The 20543-nt window shown below is 39.7% G+C and overlaps 1 protein-coding gene across 1 annotated transcript in view; it reads right to left on the reverse strand.

Annotated features, from left to right (window-relative positions):
* The window catches only part of KIF6 (kinesin family member 6), a 645852-nt gene extending 626231 nt beyond the window's left edge, over window positions 1–19621 (reverse strand). Inside the window, exons 1-3 of the mRNA XM_007939465.1 lie at window positions 19556–19621; window positions 14557–14666; window positions 3911–3985 (exon numbers count right to left, since the gene is read on the reverse strand). Of these exons, the coding sequence (XP_007937656.1) occupies window positions 3911–3985; window positions 14557–14666; window positions 19556–19621 (251 nt within the window). The remainder of the gene's footprint in view (window positions 1–3910; window positions 3986–14556; window positions 14667–19555) is intronic.
* Between the last annotated feature and the right edge of the window lie 922 nt (window positions 19622–20543).

Below are 20543 nucleotides of genomic sequence, written 5' to 3' on the forward strand. Positions count from 1 at the left end.
TTTTTTTTTTTTTTTTTTTTTTTGGTATGATGACTGGAAAAACATAAGATAGGCAGAACAGCTCCACACTGTTTTGACTTATTAGAAATCATAATAATTGTAAACAGTTTAAAGTCACCAGTAATAAAGATCAAGGAATCTAGCTTAGGCTAAAAAGGCAAAACCCAGCTATATTCTATTTACCAGGTGCATACTTTAAAAAATTATCAGGGCAGTTTAAGTAAGAGATGCAGAACAATAAACCAGATCAGGCTAACAGAAAAGAAAATGAAACAGCACAAATAATTTCAAGGAAAATGGAATTCAAGGAGAAAAATCATTGAAAAAGACAATGAGGAATACATCCTATCGATGAAAGATATGCCCAGTAAGATCAACTTGAGCTGCTGGGACAAAAATGCTACTGCCTTTAATATCTGAAATTTTGTTGCTAGATGCACAGGTTTGCTATATTATAATTGCCCCCTCAACCATCTCTCTAATGGCTAAAGGACATAAAAACTACAAATGGACATAAAGTAAAATATGTGCTTTAGGAGGAGATGATTGCCCTCTGAAGAAACCCAGAATTCTACCTTAGTGAGCTAAAGGATCCTGGAAGGCTGTTCCCTGACACCAGTAAATCCAGCCCACTCTGAACAGGAGCAATAAATAATATTCATTTCCTGAAAGGAGTCTTCCACTTTTATTACCACATTTTACCTTTTATTAAGGAGTCTTGGTGGCACAGTGGTTAATTGCTTGTCTGCTAACTGAAAGGTCAGCAGTTCAAACCCACCAGCCACTCCATGGGAGTAAGATGTGGCAGCTTGCTTCCATAAAGATTTATAGCTTTTGGAAACCATATGGGGCAGCTCTACTTTGTCCTATAAGATTGTTATATGAGTTGGAATGGCCTCAACACTTGCTGTTGTTGTTATTTGTCATGGAGTCATCTCCAACTCTTAGAGACCTTATATACAACAGAACAAAACACTGCCCAGTCCTATGCCAGCCTCACGATCCCTACTATACCTGAGCCCATTGCTGCAGCCACCATGTCAATTCATCTTGTTGAGGGCCTTCACCTCTTTCGCTGACCCTCCACTTTACAAAGCATGACATCCTTCTCCAGAGAATGGTCCCTTCTGATAACATGACCAAAGTAAGTGAGATGAAGTCTGGCCATTCTGGCTTCCAAGGAGCATTATGGCTGCACTTCCTCCAGGACACAACATTTTTTGTTTTGTTTTGTTTTGTTTCCTTTTATTACCATCTTTTATCACCTACCCCTAAGGAGCTCTGGTGGTGTAGTGCCTAAGGCATTTGACTGCTAACTAGAAGGTTGGTGGTTTAAATTCACCAGCCACTCTGTGGAAGGAAGACTGGGCAATATACTTCTGTAAAGATTTACCACCTCAGAAACCCAAAGGAGGTCGCTATGAGTCGGAATCAACTCGATGGCAGTGAGTTTGGTTTTTTTAGTTTATCACCTATCCCCCTACCTATTCTCTCTAAATGCTATTTAGCATGTAGACATGGCCACCTGATTAGTATTTAATCCTGCAAGAGAAGAATTTAGGCATTCTCCTCCAAGACATGAAGCGGGACATGCTTGGATGCTATCTAGCCCTGTGGACAGGAGCCTAACTTCAGTGAACCTAGGCTGATAATGATGTGTGTTGTTCTCCTCATCCCTGTCCTGTTTACTCTGTAAGTGTTAAACACCTGTTGATCACCCCATTCGAAGTGTTTGATCTATGTTCTGCTCCAAATGGTCCTTCACTAAGACCTTGTGAATATAGTGACATTGTACTTGCCATCAATGAGGTGGGTGTCTTTGTCTAGCCAGTGAACAAAATAAATCCCCTGTCTTCTTGGAGCTTTTGTTTTAGTGGAGGAGGAAAAATAGACAAAAACTAATTAATTGTCCCCTGTTTTCCTGGAGCTTTTATTTTAGTAGAGGAGGAAAAACAGACAAAAACTAATTAATTGTCAAACTACATAGCAGGTCGAATGGTGATGAATGCTAGAGAAAAATAAAACAGGGAAGTATGACAGGCTGAAATTTTAAACAGGATAGAAAATGAAGGCTTTACTGAGAAGGTGACATGTGACCAAAAACCTCATAGTTGCATGAAGAAGCAACCTTACAGATTTCTGAAGGAAGAAAATTCCAGGCAGAGGGAACAGCAAGAGTAAATGGTTAGTACACACAATTAAAACCAAGTAAATTAACTGAGAAGGAGTTGCTAGTAAAGTAAGTGAAAAACAAGGACAGCGTCCCAGAAGACAAGTGAAGGAAGTGTGTTTCAAGGAGGACAGAGTAATCGATTGTGTCAAAATAGCTGGCATATCAAATAACACAAACACTGAGAAATGACCAGTATTGGATTTAGCAAATGGAAGCCACAGCTGACTTTGACAAAAACAGTTTCAGTGGAGTGGTGGGCCCAAACCTACAAGAGCAAGGTTCAAGAGGAACTGAGGCAGTAAAAGATGGTAGCTTGAGGGGGAAGTGGGATCAAGATGGGAGACAAGCAATGATGGAAAGAAAAACCAGGCAATGGAAAACAGAAAGGAAGGTTCCCTACCTGAAAGACTTTAGGAAGTTTCCAAATAAAACGAGACCAGCTAGCCGCAAAAATGACATAACTCAAATGATTACTAAAGGGAAGGGAATTTTAGAAATGTCTCATGTCCAGTCAAGGAGACCAGGATTTAACTTAAGAGGTTTGTGAGTTTATTGGATTGTAAATATAACTAAAATAGTACAAGCCTACTTGATTGTATTTTATCCAGTGTAAAAACTGCTAAAAGAGAAAGGTTTGGTATAAGTAAAATTCATAAAACTATAGTATGAGAGTCAAAATGTAGCAGTGTGTTTTTAACAATGTCCAAGGGAAAGGATATATTCATTAAAGAAAAAACTAAAAAGCTAAACCCACTCCCCCATCAAGTCGATTCTGACTCATTTGTGACTCTACAGCACAGAGTAGAACTGTTCCAAGGCTGTGCATCTTTACAGAAGCAGAATGCCTCATCTCCAAAGGAGTGGCTAGTGGTTTGAACCCAACCTTTTCATTAGCAGCCCCATGCTTTAACCACTGCACTACCAGAGCTCCCTATATTGATTAGTAGACTTGAAAAATGGATTTATTTTGCAGATACTTTTTTTTATGAAGATGATTATATCTGGAGGTTATTAGGTCACTAAAATCATTCAAATATTTCTAGGACCATTTATTATTAGTGGGACTTTCCATGTAGACTCCCTACAAGAGCAGAGTTAGTTTATCAAAAGGCTTGAGTGTCTGCTCCTAGGGAACTTTGCCTTTATATATTAGTAAATTGGCATTCTGGTTTATTTCTTATTCTCAAGTGAGTTTGGTTCTAATAGTCAGCAGCCTGGAACTATCTGGTTATAAAGAAACAAAAGGGACCTATGACGCCAAGAGCCAATTAGTTATTACTCTGAGGTAGAGACACCCTGGACCAACCATCATTAAGCTTCCCAGGTGCTTACCTTATCCTTCACCATCTAACCATCTTTGGAATATTGTACTCAGGAAAGAGCGCTGGTCTCAACTGTTAGAAAGCCATCTAAGACTCTACCACCAATAGACCCACAACACTGAACAGTGTCACACAATCTCTGATGTCCTGTTTACATGATCTTTTAAAATGGGAGTGATAATAGCTATTCTGTCTATTTCACTAGTTGGTTTTGAGGCTCAGAATCTAAATGTAAGTGAATCATGTGTGAAACAGTCAAAGGTTATATGAATAGAAATATCAACACTGTCACCATTACATGCATGGCAGCCTGAGTATACAATTGATACACTGATGCACATTACCACAATTATTTGAAAATTGAAGACAAGATGACAACTCCCTAACCCAATGAACAAAACGTGGGAAATCATACCTTTCAGCCACAGGTTTGGCAATGCTTTCAAAAATGGTCTCTTGTTTTATATCCTGATCAAAAATTCTTCGAAATCTGCAAATGGTAAAATGATCATTATTTCAGGGCTGAGCCTTCAAACACTACTGGATTAATAAATCTTGTTTATCTGCTTTCTAAATTACCCCATATTTACATCACTGGGCTTACCTAACTTAACACAATGTCTGCCCTGTAGTCCCAACCACACTTGTGCTGTTGTACTTCTGCACACAAATGGCTGGTAAACAGTATTGCTTTGACAAGATCTACACAATAAATCCCTCTGAAACACTGCAGCAGCTTTGAACCAAATAATAAACTGTGTGTTTTTTTAGTTCTCAAGGGGGACAGTGTCCACAATTGGCATCAAATTCAAATCTTGATAACTGCATGAAATGGAAACCCAAGAACAGGATATAAACAGCACTTGATGTCTGACCTTACAGAAAAGAAACTGTGAGATATAGCATTGTTGGACTCAGTTTCAAATATCTGAGCTGAAAATTATCTTCTATTAATTAGGTACTGCACCCTAATATTTGTTGGCCACTTAATTCTCAGGATGGTTTTGTTAGTTTTGCTTTGTTGACCACTAGTCAACAATCAAAAAGTAAATTAAGATAGATATGCCCTGCACAGAAAAGTCTGTATCAGACTGGCAATGGCTAGGGTCATGGGGAGGTGGTATGGCATCAAAGGCTTTCTTTTCATAAGGACATTCTAAATTAGCTTAGTGCAGTTTCACAGCACAGTGAAATACCAAGGGCAGGAAACATGCAGCCCATTCTTTTACAGTGTGGTAAACTGCCACCAATCAGGATAAACCAAAAAACAAACCCATTACTGTAGAGTCAATTTTAACTCATAGTGACCATGTAGGGAAGAGTAGAACTACCCTATAGGATTTCCAAGGCTGTAATCTTTATGGAAGCAGACTACCATATCTTTCTCCCACACCAGTCAGTATGGCCCTCGTGGAAACATCAAGATGAATAGATGGATGGGTGGATGGATAGAAGGATGGAAGGAAGGAAGGAAAGAAAACAGAAAGTGAGTGGGGCAAAATATTAACAACTGGCAAATCTCTCACAAGGGATATGTGAGTATTGATTGGGCTATTCTTCCACTTTTTCTGCAGATTTTTTAATTTTGATAATAAAAAATTTGGGGGAAAAACTTTAAAGTAAAAACTTTTAAAACAAGCACATGTCCCAGGCAACTTTCAAAGTGGCTTAGGAACCTTTGATCTATGTGGCTGCCTACATAAGTGAACTTGTTTATATCCTGTTCAATTAAAATAGTAAAATGTAGGACAATTTTCACTACTGAGGAGTTCAGAGGGATGTCTGGAGCTGGACTGGAAATATACAGTGGAATGAGACTCATTGTCTTTAGTCAACACGAACTTCAAAAGATGCCTAGAGCTGACCAACCCTCCTCTTTTAGAGACATGAATAAATGAAAGTGTATACAAAGAGAGATTCTAAGATATTCTGGATAGTATGTCATTTAGCAGGTAAGATTATATTTTAGACAGCAATATTTACCACATGTTCATTGAACCCAGAACACTCCTCAAACCTTTTATGTGTATCACAGCTCCAGATACTGAAGTAACAGAGGTTATGGCTGCCCAAGTATTCCTCAGAGCATTGTATACAATGATGTCTGAGCACAGACTTGCAACTGTGCATTTGAGGATGATAATGATAAGGCTGGATTGCTTCTCTACCAGGTTTGTGATGACAGAGTAAATCAACTAGTCACTCTTAGAACCATTCATTCTTTCTTAAGCAATATGAATTACATATGTTGTTGTTATTGTTGTTGTTGTTATTATGTGCCATCAAGTCGGACCCGACTCATAGCAACCCCTCCTTGGGTTTCCGAGGCGGTATTACTATGGAAGCAGATTGCCCAACCTTCCTTCCGAGGAGTGGCTGGTGGGTTTGAACTGCCAGCCTTCTGGTTAGCAGTCAAGTGCCTTAGGCACTACACTACCAGAGCTCCCATGAATTACATATACTACCATGTAAACCAAAGAGGGAGGCCTGGTAGTATAGTGATTAAGTACTTGGCTGCTAACTAAAAGGTTGGTAGTTTGAACCTACCACCAGCTGCTCTGTGGGATAAAGATGTGGCAATCTGCTTCCATAAAGATTAGCAGCCTTGGAAGCCCTATGGGCAGTTCTACTCTGTCCTGTAGGGTTGGCAGTGAGTTTGGTTTGGTTTAAACCCAAGAAATGGCAGAGTTTTAAACAAGGCACTAAATCAAATCCAAACTCTATATTAAAAGGTAATTTACCCAAAAGAAATTATAGCATTTTCATTCATTAATTGATCTATTCATTCCACAAACCTATCTTGAGTGCCTACCATGTAACTCGCACTTCTAACAAGGTTTAAATTCAGTGAAAATGTAATTTTAGTACAATACTATAAAGCATATTGAATTCTTTGGGGGGAAATGACATCCTCCACTATTTAAAATAATAGGCAATAGAACTACAAGCAATGGAGATTGCCTCAGTTTATTTGCTTTTGCCATACATTCCAGAAATGAAGATTTTAGTGCCAATGTTTATAATAAATCTGTAATGCATATTAAATATCAAATATCATCATCACAAAATATTTCATTTTCTACAATGCAGTTATAGTAATCTGAAAAGGCATTATGATCAGCAATATTCTGAAAAGCACTGAAACAAAAAATAAAATCACAGAGTTATGTGGGATTTTAATAAATTCAGTCTAATCTTTTACAAAGGAAGAAGTGGAGGCCTACATAGGCAAAGTAACTTACTGATGTTCCTGATGCTGTTTTTTCATTTATTATAAAGTTGTATAGCCTTTTCCTAAAATCTACTTCAAACTTAGCATATTTTGGTCTTCTTTCACTCCAAACTGTTCTACCTGCACTCTTCCTCACTCCAGGAACTGACAATTCCATCCTTCTAAATGTATAGATCTTGGGCCATCATGACTCCTCTCTTCCTATTACACTCTATCCAATTCATCAGCAAATCCTATCAGCTCTGACCTTCCCATTATATCCAAATCCAACTATTTCTCAACATTTCCACTGCTGCCACCCTGCTTCAAGCAGCCATCATTTCTTGCCTGGGTTACTGAAATAGCCTAACTGATCTCCCTTGCCCCCTACACCCTGTTTCCATATATCCCCAAGAGTTAGCCTGGTAAAATGTGAGATTACTTCACTCCTCAGCTCAAAACCCTCCATTGCCTTCCTGTCATTCTTCGTTTTGAAAAAGCTCAAGTTCTTGCAATGACTTATAAAGCTCCGTAGGATCTAAGGGAGATCAGGAAGTGAGCCAGTGGCAGTTTGGAACACCTAAGGGAGACCAGGAAGCAAGCCAGTGGTGGTTTGGAACAGCTAAAGGAGACCAGGAAGTGAACCAGTGGCAGTTTGGAACAGCTAAGGGAGACCAAGAAGCGAACGAAGTGGTTTGGAAAAGCTAAGGGAGACAAACTTGTCTGTCAGTTTGTCATCTTGTGGTGCCCTGCATGTTGCTATGAGGCTAGAATCTATGTCACTGGTGTTTTGAGTGCCAGCAGGGTTACCCAGGGTAGACAGGTTTCAGCAGAGCTTCCAGACTAAGACAGACTCGGAAGAAGGAAGAGGCCACCCACTTCTCAAACAGTTGGCCAGGGAAAATCTTATGAATAGCAGTGAAACACTGTCTGATACAATGCTGTAAAACTTTATGAACAACCCTGAAACACTTTCCGAAGCAGTGCCGGCTGCTGAGCCCCTCAGGTCAGAGGGCACTCAAGATATGACTGGGGAAGAGCTGCCTCCTTAGTAGAGCTAGCCTTAGTGATGTGGATAGAGTAAAGCTTTTGGGACCTCCACTTGCTGATGTGGCATGACTCAACTTGAGAAGAAACAGCTGCAAACATCCATTAATAATTGGAACATGGAATGTACGAAGTATGAATCTAGGAAAATTGGAAGTTGTCAAAAAGGAAATGGAACGCATAAAGATGGATATCCTAGGCATTAGTGAGGTGAAATGGACTGGTTTTGGTCATTTAGAATCAGACAGCCATATGAACTACTATGCTGGGAATGGAAATTGAAGAGGAATGGTGCAGCATTCATCATCACAAAGAATGTTTCAAGATCTATCCTGAAGTGCAATGCTTTCAGGGATAGGATAATATTCACACACCTACAAAGCAGGCTAGTTAGTACTACTATTATTCATATTTACACACCAACCACCAAAGCCAAAGATGAAGAAACTGAAGATTTTTACCAACTTCTGCAGCCTGAAATTGACCAAACATGCAATCAGGATGTGTTGACTATCACTGGCAACTGGAATGCAGAAGTTGGAAACAAAGAATTACCAGTAGTTGGAAAACATGGACTTGGTGATAGAAATAACACTGGAGATTGCATAGAATTTTGCAAGACCAACGACTTATGCATTGCAGTATCTTTTTTCAACAACACAAATGGTGGCTATACACGTGGGCTTCACCAGATGGGAGCTCTGGTGGTGTAGTGCCTAAGGCATATGACTGCTCAGAAAGAAGACTGGACAATCTACTTCCATAGTGATACCACCTCAGAAACCCAAGGAGGGTTCGCTATAAGTCAGATCCGACTCGATGCCAGTGTGTTGCATTGTTGCACTGTTCACCAGAGGGAGTACATGGGAATCAGACTGACTACATCTGTGGCAAGAGGAGATGGGGAAGCTCAGTATTTTCAGCCAAAACCAGGCCAGGAGTTGACTGGAACAGACCATCAGCTGCTCATATGCAAGTTCAAGCTGAAGTTGAGAACAGTTAAAACAAGTCCATGAGAGCCAAAATATGACCTTGATTACATTCCTCCTGAATATAGGGCCCATTAAAAGAACAGATTTGATACACTGAACATTAATGACCAGAAAGGATCTCTGGTAGTATAATGTCTAAGGCACTTGACTGCTAACCAGAAGGCTGGTTGTCCAAACCCACCAACCACTCCTCAGAAGGAAGGTTGGGTGGTCTACTTCTGTAGTGATATCGCCTCAGAAACCCAAGGAGAGGTCACTGTGGATCGGGTCTGACTTGACGACATATAACAACAATAACAATGACCAAAAAACAGAGGAATTGTGGGATGACATCAAGAACATCATCCATGAAGAAAGCAAAGGGTCATTAAAATGACAGGAAAGAAGAAAACAAAATGGATGTTAGAAGAGACTCTGAAACTTGTCCTTGAATGGAGAGTAGCTAAAGTAAATGGAAGAAAAGATGAGATAAAACAGCTGAACAGAAGATTTCAAAGAGTAGCTCAAGAAGACAAAGTCAATTATTATAACGAAATGTGCAAAGGCCAGAGTTAGAAAACTGAAAGAACACACTTGGCATTTCTCAAGCTGAAAGAACTGAAGAGAAAATTTAAGCCATGAGTTGCAATACTGAAAGATTCTATGGGCAAAATAGTGAAAGATCCAACAAACATCAAAAGAAGATGGAAGGAATACACAGAGTCACTGTACCAAAAAGAATTAGTCAATGCTCATCCATTTCAGGAGGTGGCATATGATCAAGAACCAATGGTAATGAAGGAAGAAGTTGAAGCTGCACTGAAAGAATTGGAGAAAAACAAGGCAGAATACCTATTGAGTTGTTTCAACAAATGCATGCCACACTAGAGGCACACTCACTAGGCTATGCTAAGAGATTTGGAAGACAGCTACCTGGCCAACTGACTGGAAGAGATCCATATTTGTACCCATTCCAAAGAAAGGTGATCCCACAGGATGTGGAAATCATTGAGCAATATCATTAATACCACACAAATAAAATCTTACTGAAAATAATTCAAAAAACAGTTACAGCAGTATTTTGACAGAAAACTTCCAGAAATGTAAGCTGGATTCAGAAGAGGACATAGAACAAGAGATATCACTAATGATGTCAAATGGATCTTGGCTGAAAGCAAAGAATGCCTAGAAAGATATTTACTTGTGTTTTACCGACTATTCAAAAGCATTCGATTGTGTGGATCATAACAAATTATGTATACATTGAGAAGAATGGGAATTCCAGAACACTTGATTGTGCTCATGAGGAACCTGTACATAAACTAGGAGGCTGTCATTCGAAAAGAACAAGGGGATATTGCATGGTTTAAAATCAAGAAGGGAGTGTGTCAGGGTTGTATCCTTTCACCACACTTATTCAATCTGTATGCTGAGCAAATGGTCAAAGAACCTGGACTATCTGAAGAAGAATGCGGCATCAGGCTTAGGGGAAGATTCATTAACAACCTGCGATACCAGATGACACAACTTTGCTTGCTGAAAGTAAGGAAGACTTGAAGCACTTATGAATGAAGACTGAAGATTACAGTCTAGAGTATGGACTGTTATGTTGTTGTTATGTGCCGTCGAGTCGGCCCCGACTCATAGTGACCCCTCCTTGGGTTTCCGAGGCAGTATCACTACGGAAGTAGGATTGCCCAACCTTCCTTCCGAGGAGTGGCTGGTGGGTTTGAACCGCCAGCCGTCTGGTTAGCAGGCAAGTGTCTTAGCCACTATGCTACCAGAGCTCCTGGACTACACCTCAATATAAAGAAAACAAAAATGCTCACAACTGGACCACATTGTGATAAATGGAGAAAGGACTGAAGTTGTCAAAGACTTTATATCACTTGGTTCTACAATCAACACCAACGGAAGCAGCAGTCAAGACATCAGACCTATTGCATTGGGCAAATCTGCTGCAAAAGACCTTTTTCAAGTGATGAAGAGCAAAGATGTCTCCTTGAAGACCAAGGTGAGTCTAACCCAAGCCATGGTATTTTCAATTGCCTCATATGCATGTGAGAGCTGGACAATGAAAAAGGAAGACTGAATAAGAGTTTATGCTTTTGAGTTGTGGTGTTGGAGAAATGCTGAAAGTACCATAGACTGCTAAAAGAACTAACAAATCTGTCCTGGAAGAAGTGCAGCTGGGATGCTACTCGGAAGCGAGAATGGCCAGACTTCATCATCTACTTTGGTCATGTTGTCAGAACGGACCATTCCCTAGAGAAAGATATCATGCTTGGTAAAGTGGAGGGTCAACAAAAAAGGAGAAGGCCCTCAACAAGATGGATTGACACAGGGATTCAATGATGGGCTCAGGTATAGCAAGAATCATGAGGCTGGCACAGAACAAAGCAGTGTTTCATTCTGTTGTACACAGGGTCACCGTGAGTTGGAGACTACTCGACAGCACCTAACAACAACAGCAACATAAGATCTGTCTCCCTTGCTACATCTCTGACCTATCTTCCCCTCTCCCCCTTATTTACTCAACCCCACCCACAAAGATCCCTCTGCTATTCCTCAAACATGCCAGGCACTTTCTCACCTCAGTGAGTTTGCACTTGCTATTCCCTCTGCCTGGAATTCTCATCTCTCAGATATTTGAGTGGCTGGCTTCCTCACCTCCCTCTTATCTTTGCTAAAATGTCATCTTTACTGTAGCACCTTCCCTAACTCTCCTATTAAATATTACAACCATCCTCCCCTCTGCCGTCCCTCATGCCAGCACTCCTTATTACTCCCTACCCTGCCTTATTTGTCTCCATGGCATTTATCACTTTTTGACATACAATGTATTTTACTTATTTATCTGTTTTCCTTTCTCATCTCATGAAAACTGTAAGCTCTGTATGAGAGGGAATTTTTTGTGTCCTCTGCTATATTCGTGATCTATATAATAGCACATAGTAGGTGATCAAGACATCAGACCTATTGCATTGGGCAATATTAATTATTATTGATTAAATGATTTTGCTTGAGAGTAAAACATCCTGTAAGATGCTTAAATATTTATCCTCTAAGATGCTTAAACTTTATGTCGGAACATACTATATATGTATTTTATTAATTTCTTTATTTTAAATGTTAAAACCAGTATTTTTGATTCAGAGATTTAGAAAGAATAATTCAGAGACTTAAAAATAAGCAAGTGGTATTTTTCAATAGGCATATGTGTTTAGAAGCACTCTATTTGTATCTACATAATTCAATGACAACTTTGGAAAAAGCCAATAGACAGAGCTATGGTCAATTGTTTCCTAATAATTAAATGGAATTGTGCTGAATAAAATGTTCAGCAAATTATTACTTTAAAAGGACTGGCCTAAGCAAGCTGCCTAGAAGTCATAGCAACTAAGGTATGTATGTAGCATGTGTTTATCAAGGACACAAAAAAGTACATTATGTATTAATTATAGGCTACTCCATATATATATTATATATATGCTCCATCCATATATATAATATATATATATATATATATATATATATATATATATATATACATACTCCATCTATATATATGTATATACACTCCATATAGAGAGTAGCCTATAATTAATACATAATGTACTTTTTGTGAAGGGGGCATTGTCCCACCGATATATAGCTGCTACATGCATACCTCAGTTGCTAAGACTTCCAGGCAACTTGCTTAGGCCAGTCTATATAAAGCCATAATTTGCCAACCATTTTATTCAACACGATTCCATTTGAAAGACAATGGGAGGAGTTACAAAGACCAGGGAAGACTATGTTTATTATGTAACCATGTGCTAGCAATTCCTGCTTGTACTTATTGTAAAGGGGATATGATAAGAAGAAGGTTCGGGGAGAGACATATATACATGAGAGACAGACAAAGTGTGGAGTTGTAAAGACTGAAGAAAGATTCTTTATGAGACAAAAAAAGCCTAAGAGCAAATAAGAATTTTTTTTAAATAGAAGGACAAAAGCCATGTAAAATATATGGAATGGTTTTATATAAGGGCCAAAGGGAAGGAATAGTCTTAAAACAGGGCCTACGTAAAACACAGCCTACAGAGAAATGTAGGAGAACATTTAGGATTCCCTCATCAGGACTTCTGGTAACACAGTGCCTAAGGCACTAGACTGCTAACCAGAGGGCTGGTGGTTCAAACCCACCAGCAACTCCTCGGAAGGAAGATGGGGCAATCTACTTCCGTAGTGATACTGCCTTGGCAATCCAAGGAGGGGTCGTTATGAGTCGGGTCCGACTCGACGGCACATAACAACAACAACATCAGGACCCAGAAATCCTCTGCATCAGAGGGCAAGCACAGGTTTAATATGGGCTCAAACATCTCAAAAAATCAAAAGTGGTAAATAAAGGAAATGGTTCAATCCAAAACTGGAGAATAAAGAATAGGGCATAATCAAAAAAAAAAAAAAAAAAAAATCACTGCCATTGAGTCGATTCCAACTCATAGGAACCCCTATTGGGTTTCCAAGGCTGTAAGTATTTACAGAAGAAGACTGTTTCCTCTATCTTCTGCAGATCAGCTGGTGGGTTTGAACCACTGACTTTTTGGTTAGTAGCCAGATGCCTTAATCACTACACCACCAGAGCTCCTTATGACATAGTCATAATCTCCAAATTCACTCTTGACTACTAGAAGAGTATACAGATCAAAGGCACAAAGGGCAGTTCTAAGGAGCCCTGCTGGTTAAGTATTGAAGTGATGACCAAAAGGTCAGTGGTTCAGACCCACCTCCTGCTCCTCAGAAGAAAGATGTGGCAGTCTACTTCTATAAAGATTACAGCCTTGGAAACCCTAAGGGGCAGCTCTCCTCTGACCTATAGGATCACTATGATTCAAAGTTGACCTGACAGCACACAACAACAACAACAACAACAATGACCATCCAGAGGTCGCCATTTGGTGCTTTTCACCGGAACCATAAAACCATCCTATTCCATAGAATCCAACACCCAAACATGAGTACATATTTAATTTTAAATTTTCTAGTAGCCACATTAAATAAAAAGATACAGGTGAAACTAATTTCATAATATATTTTATTTAACTTGATATATATGGAAAATACTATCACTGTAATATGTGCTCACTTTGAAAAAAAATCTTGAAATATCTTCAATTTTTTTTATATTAAGCCTTCAAAATCACAACATGTCTCAATGTGGACTAGCCATATTTCAAGTGCTCAAGATCCACATGTGGATTGTGACTACTTACTGGACTATACAGATGTAGTATGTACTTAAGTGAACAGGAGTTCATGTGTCACATATATAAAGACATTATAGAGAAAACTCCCCTGTATGGGACACAGATTGTACTTTAAATTGCTGTTTATAAAATTTATTCATGCACTGAGCTTCCTGTAAGTGCTAAAATATAGTGAGCCAAACTCAAAAACCAAACTCACTGCCATCGAGTAGATTCCAACTCATAGCAACCCCCACTGGGTTTCCAAGGTGGTAAATCTTTACAGAAGCAGATTGCCCATCTTCCTTCCACAGAGCGGCTGGCCAAGTAGGAAAAAAGGACAATACTGGATAAACAGCAGTAGCAAAGACAGTCTGGGTTCTTGGATTGTGATCTTAGATATGGAAATACATCTTCTTTTCAACCTTGGGCCCAACTGTGAAAAGGTGATTTGAATTCTATCTACTAAAATGAGATAGAGAACCACACTACATTCACCACAAGAAATCGTACCAGTGACTTCATAGTACACATTAATCCTGTACCAGAGTTGGTTCAATAATAAAACAGAAGCAAAGGAGGAAGATAAACTTACTTAAATTTGTAGCTTTCTCGCTTATTATTCACAAATCCATCTGCCAAATCACGTGGTAAGATAATTTCCAAGCTAGGTATTAATTTTTCATCTTCATCTATAGAATAAATCTGTAAATATGAACACAAAAAATGAGTAACAAAGGCCAAAATTATAGCTTGACCTATGATGTGGTATTATGATGTGTATTACAATGGTTTACAAATTGTATTTTTAAGATTAAAAGTCATAATGTAGTATATCTCAGATAATTTTTCTCTTTGAACAGTGTGTGGGTTCAAACAAATATATAGAATTGAACAAGAAACAAATCCTAAATAAATGTTTTCTCAAAGCTTGGATCATTTTCGAATGATCTAAGATTCAAATTTGAATGTGAGCGCCTCGGTTGTTGAGAAACCTGATAGTAAGACAGTACTTAATTATTGCTTTGGGGTTGTATATCAGAAATTACCATTTTACTGCATCCAACAAATATTTCTGAACAGTTATAAAATGTTAGACACAGAGATAAAAGGACTAATTCTGAGCTTTCTCAGAGAACTTGTAAGAATGATCTAATTCAAGTTATGTTCAAAGAACCCCAAGCTTCCATAAGACATAGTCAGGCACTTAATAAAAGCCATGTGGTTTCAAAAGACACATATAATACATTTCTTTGATGCCTTTTTCAAGATTCTCATCCCAGCTGAACCACTAATTGGCATGTAACCTAAGGTAAATCACTTAACCTCTCTGAGCTTTTATGGAAAGAGGGTCTTACCCAACACCCTTACAACTGTATCATTCTCTGATTCTCTTCTTGGTTACTTACTCCTCTAGTTATCAGCCAGGAAATCAAGAGTCAAACTTATAAAGAGGTTATGTGAAATAAGCAAAAGCATAAGGTTTGATCTCAAAAGCCCTGGGTCCAACGCTGAGCTCAATTCACCAGCTGTGGGGCCAGTCATTGCTTTCAGACTCTCAGTTCCTTATACATAAAATGAAGAAAACAGAATTGCCTCCCTCACAAGATTGCTATAGGGATCAAATGATGTAATGGAAATGGAAGCATTTTGTAATGCACCATAAAAATGTTAGTCATTAGATTTAGAGGTTTTTAAAAAAGACTTCTTGTCTTTCATCAGGAAATAAAATTCTTTCTAACAGGCAATACTTCCTGTTTAAGAACCATTTAGATGTTTGATTATGGGGGAAAAGTCATATTCTTAAGCAAGTAAAAGCCTACCTAAATCTCCACAAAGTCTGAATAATTTTCCTAAGCATATTTTTATTGAATCCTCTCACTTAAAATGTGAAGACTCTATGCAGAAAAGTCATCCTATGAAATGAAATTGTTTGTAGATAGTAAAGGCATCAGGTTCAAGGCTAGGTTTTCTCAAGAGACATTTAAAAATTATATTCTGCAGACCACTATAATAAAAAAATGTTTCATGGCTCAATAGGTGAGTGAAAGGGGTGTGTAAGTCATGAAACACACATCAGTGAGGGATGCCATTGTGTATTACTCAGTGCTCAGAAGACCAAAGTCAGCCAAACCCACATAAGACAGAAAGGTGAACCAAGCCAGACAGGCACAGTGACCCTCCCTCACACCGACTAAGCCATTCTTTGGAACATTAAGAAAATCCCCTTAGGACCAGAAAACTTGTTCAGTGTAATATCTTGGCTGTCTTTTCTGAGTCACATAATAGCTATTATTTGAGATAAGGTCATTCTTTTTTAGAATAGAAGACAATCAGAACAAATTCAGTGATGATTATGAAAAAAAAATTGAAAGGTACAAAGCACTGTACAAAAGAAAGGTATATCATTGTTACAATCATCACAGAGGCTCATCTTACATATATTCTTCATTAATCTATAAATAATTATAATGTATTTTATTATACCTTAAGAAATAACTACATGAAGAAGTCATAAAATTAAGAGGAAAGAAAGAAAATACCTTTGAATCACTCTTGGTTTAGAGTAAGAGAAACATCCATACAATTTTGGGGCACAAAAAGATACAGTGCTAAAACATGGGCTTTCACCACTGTCAACTACTCGGAAGGGGATTTATGTAGGAGACCCTGGATAGAGAGGGAGAACAATCTGGAACAAAACTCAAAAGCATTTGGAAAAATAAAGGGGGGGACCAGGTTTGCTGGTCTGATAGAGCCTGGTAGAATCCCTGAAACTATGGCCCCTAGCTGCCCTTCAGGTCTGGAACTGAACCCATACCTGTGGCTTCCAGTCAAGCAAAAGTCAGGCATAGGAGCTAAACATTTACCTGAGGTAGGTACACTCCTCGGAGAGAATAATCATGGGGGAAAGAAGGGCTGTTTATGCATAGGGAGACAGCTCAGGGAGCAGGAGTGCATGGAGGGATGGACACAGGGAAGAGGTGACTATTGGGAGGAAGTGGGAGGGGAGCTGTTGCACTATGGTGAATTGTGGTCAATGTCATGAGACAAAGTGTATGTGAACTGCTGTATGGAAAGTGAATTTTCTCTGTAAATTTTCACCCAAATCACAATTAAAAAAAAGTAAAACATGGGCTTTCTAAGGGAGAGGATGAATACACTAATTCATTACTTATTCATCCATATTCTCACCTTTGTGTGTGTGAGAGTGTGTGTGTGTATAGCACAACATTGCACCTCAGTGAGAATCTGACATTATGAAAATACAATAAAAACCAAAACAAAACTCACTGCCGTCAAGACAGATCCAACTCATAGCAACCCCTCCTTGGGTTTCCGAGGTGGTATCACTATGGAAGTAGATTGCTCAACCTTCTTTTCGAGGAGTGGCTGGAGGGTTTGAACCGCCAGCCTTCTGGTTAGCAGTCAAATGCCTTAGGCACTATGCCACCAGAGCTCCTATGAAAATACAATAGGACATGTGAAAATAACTCCTAAAGAATCAAAACATCCATTCCATAAGCTCTCATTAAAGAAATGTGAAAGAAGGCACACGAAAATATCCAAACATTGCATTTTAAGAAAAGAGAAAGTTCAATATTAAATATAAGACTTTCCATCAACCCTCTCTCATACACACCCCCACACACCCCAACTCATCCTCTTACTTTACGTTTTTAAGCACCTGCTTCTCACTGCTGAGCCTGTGTAGACTAAGTTCAACATTTTTAGCTAAGAATATGGGGGTGGGAAGGAAGTTACATATGATGCAATTTTTTGGGGGGTGCACTTTTAAACACACTTCTTGTGTGTATATCCCAAACCCAAGCCCACTGCCACTGAGTCTATTCCAACTTACAGTGACCCTATAGGACAAGAGTAGAACTACTAATCTTTTGGTTGTGTACCTTAACCACTGTGCTACCAGAGCACCTTAAATGTTTATGTTGTTGTTATGGGCCATTGAGTCGGACCCAACTCATAGCGACCCCTCCTTGGGTTTCCAAGGCAGTATCACTACGGAAGTAGATTGCCCCATCTTCCTTCCGAGGAGTGGCTGGTGGTTTTGAACCGCCAGCCTTCTGGTTAGCAGTCAAGTGTCTTAGGCACTACACTACCAGACCTCCTATAAAATGGGAAAATCCCATTGGTCCATTTCCACATTGCTTTATTCTTAAAAAAGCTAGTATTTTCTTTGGAATCTTCTCATGCTCCTTCTTCTAAATGTATTCCATGAGTGAAATGATGGGTGATGATGATGAAGACACTATATTCTCCTTGTTTTAAACACATAAATTACATTAGGAAAATACTAAATTAAGAGATTGGGCAATCTATTTCCGTAGTGATACGACCTCAGAAACCCAAGGAGGGGTCACTATGAGTTGGATCCGACCCCATGGCAGTGAGTTTGTTTTTTTTTCATGAGATGATATTACATATGGACAGGAAAGTAAAGATTTGGGACAGGGATAAAATATTATTAATAATATGCCCATTCCAGGCACTCATCAATATTATCCAAATTGCTTCTGCATTAATCCTCACTTTAGAAGGCAAAAGGTTTTGTCAGAAAAACAAATAACTGGAATCAAAGGACCTTTATTAAAATGACAACTCTGCCACCCACCAGCTGGATGGCTTGGCTACATTATTTAACATTATTATTTAATCTATGTGACACTCCTTTTCCTCATTTATAAAATGAGATAAATGACAACAACGTAATGTAAATAAAGTGTCTGTCAAGTGGAAATTTTTCAAGAAGTGTAAAGAATGACTATGTCCTCTTCCAAGCAGAGAAAACAATGTGTTGACACATCTAAGAAACTAATGCATTTAAACTGTGGTGTTGGCAAAGATTACTGAACATACCACGGACTGCCAGAAGGAGGAACAAATTTGTCTTGGAAGAAGGAGAGCCAGGATGCTCCTTTAGAAGCAAGAAGGGCCAGACTTCATCTCACCTACTTTGGTCATGTTGTCAGAAGGGATCAGTCCCTGGAGAAGGATATCATGCTTGGTAAAGCAGAGGATCACTGGGGAAGACCCTCTACAAAATGGCCAGACACAGTGGCTGCAACAATGGGCTCAAGTATAGCAAGGATTGTGAGGATGGCACAGAGTGGCCAGTGTTTCGTTCTGTTGTGCATGGGGTTATAATGAGTTGGAACAGACTCGACTGCAACTAATAACAAAAAGAAACAAAATAGAGCAAGGGTCTTGGTTAGAGCAAGGGCCATTCTTTATACCCTCTAGATTCTGTTCAGTTAATGTTTCTGCAATGAATGTATGTGAAAGTTCATGCTTATGTTACAGAACGACAATGCAGTTGGTGAACAAATTACTGAGGGCCCATATACGTGTGCTTTGTGCACCTCTATCTCTACCTGCATCATCACAGACATGTACGAACTTGCATCTCTTGCTTACACATGGTTTGCCCAATGCTAAAACCTAAGTCTGAGTATTTCTGCAGGATCCGGCGCCTGATAGAAGCCCCTCACCGCGGACCAGGCCCCTCGCGTGCCGCTCCTCCCCCGGCCCGGGAGGCCCCGCCGCACCGGCGCCCCAGCTGCTCCGGCCCGTACCCCTTGTTGGTGCTTCCGGCCAGTGGGCTTCACCCTCGCGAAAATCTGGATCGTCTGCTTCACCATCTCCTCCTCGGCTCTGCACTGACCCTTGACCTCTCTCAGGTTCTGGCTACTAAAAAACTTGTGATTCCCAGTGACCCGCACTCTTAGCAACAGTAACTAGGGACACTACCCAAGTAGCATCGCGACAACCAGGACCCCGCCTCCTCTCCCTAATTGGCCGGCGGACGTGGCCAGACGGAAGGTCGGAGGGGCGGAGTTGGGACGGGACTGACAAGAGAAGCTGCGCACGCGTCTGACCTAGGCGCTGGGCTCTGGGTTTAACGCCAGATCTGGTCTGAACCGTGGTTAAATGGGGCGGCAGACATGCATTCCCTGTTCCTTACCTCATTCTTTTCTGTGCTCTCATGTCTCTTTAGTACTAAGTCATTCTATCTGTGATGTGCAGTTTGCTAGCTGGGGGATCCTGAGTTAAGCAAAACTGCCTCCGCCTGCTTAAAGGTCACGTCTAACAAAACGCGTTGCCTTCAAGTTGATTCCGACTCATAGGGACACTATAGGACAAGGTAGAACTGCCCCCATAGGGTTTCCAAGACTGTAAATCTACAGAAGTAGACTGCCTCATCTTCCTCTCACAGAGCAGCTGGTGGGTTTGAACTGCCAACTTTTGATGTTCAGCAGGAAATTAAAATTGAAGGATACGGGCTATACTATGGGTGGATAAGCACAGGTTCTGTGGAAGGGTACCCGTTCTACCTCTGAGAATATTTTGGAAGGTGACAAAACTGGAGGATGGGGAACTATTTCCCACATAACGGCCACATCAAGAAAGGTTGTGTTCCTCAAAAGGCGCGGTTAGCACATGAAAAGATGATTGTCGTTAAAACCCAATGAGAAATCATTATGTAACTATCAGAATAGCCAGAATAAAAAATTTTTTAAATGACAACACCAAATGCTGGTAAGGATGCAGAGAAACTGGATC

This window comes from Orycteropus afer, unplaced genomic scaffold, assembly GCF_000298275.1.
Source record: "Orycteropus afer afer isolate SDZICR_OR568_19922 unplaced genomic scaffold, OryAfe1.0 scaffold00059, whole genome shotgun sequence".
NCBI classification, from domain to species: Eukaryota; Metazoa; Chordata; class Mammalia; order Tubulidentata; family Orycteropodidae; genus Orycteropus; species Orycteropus afer.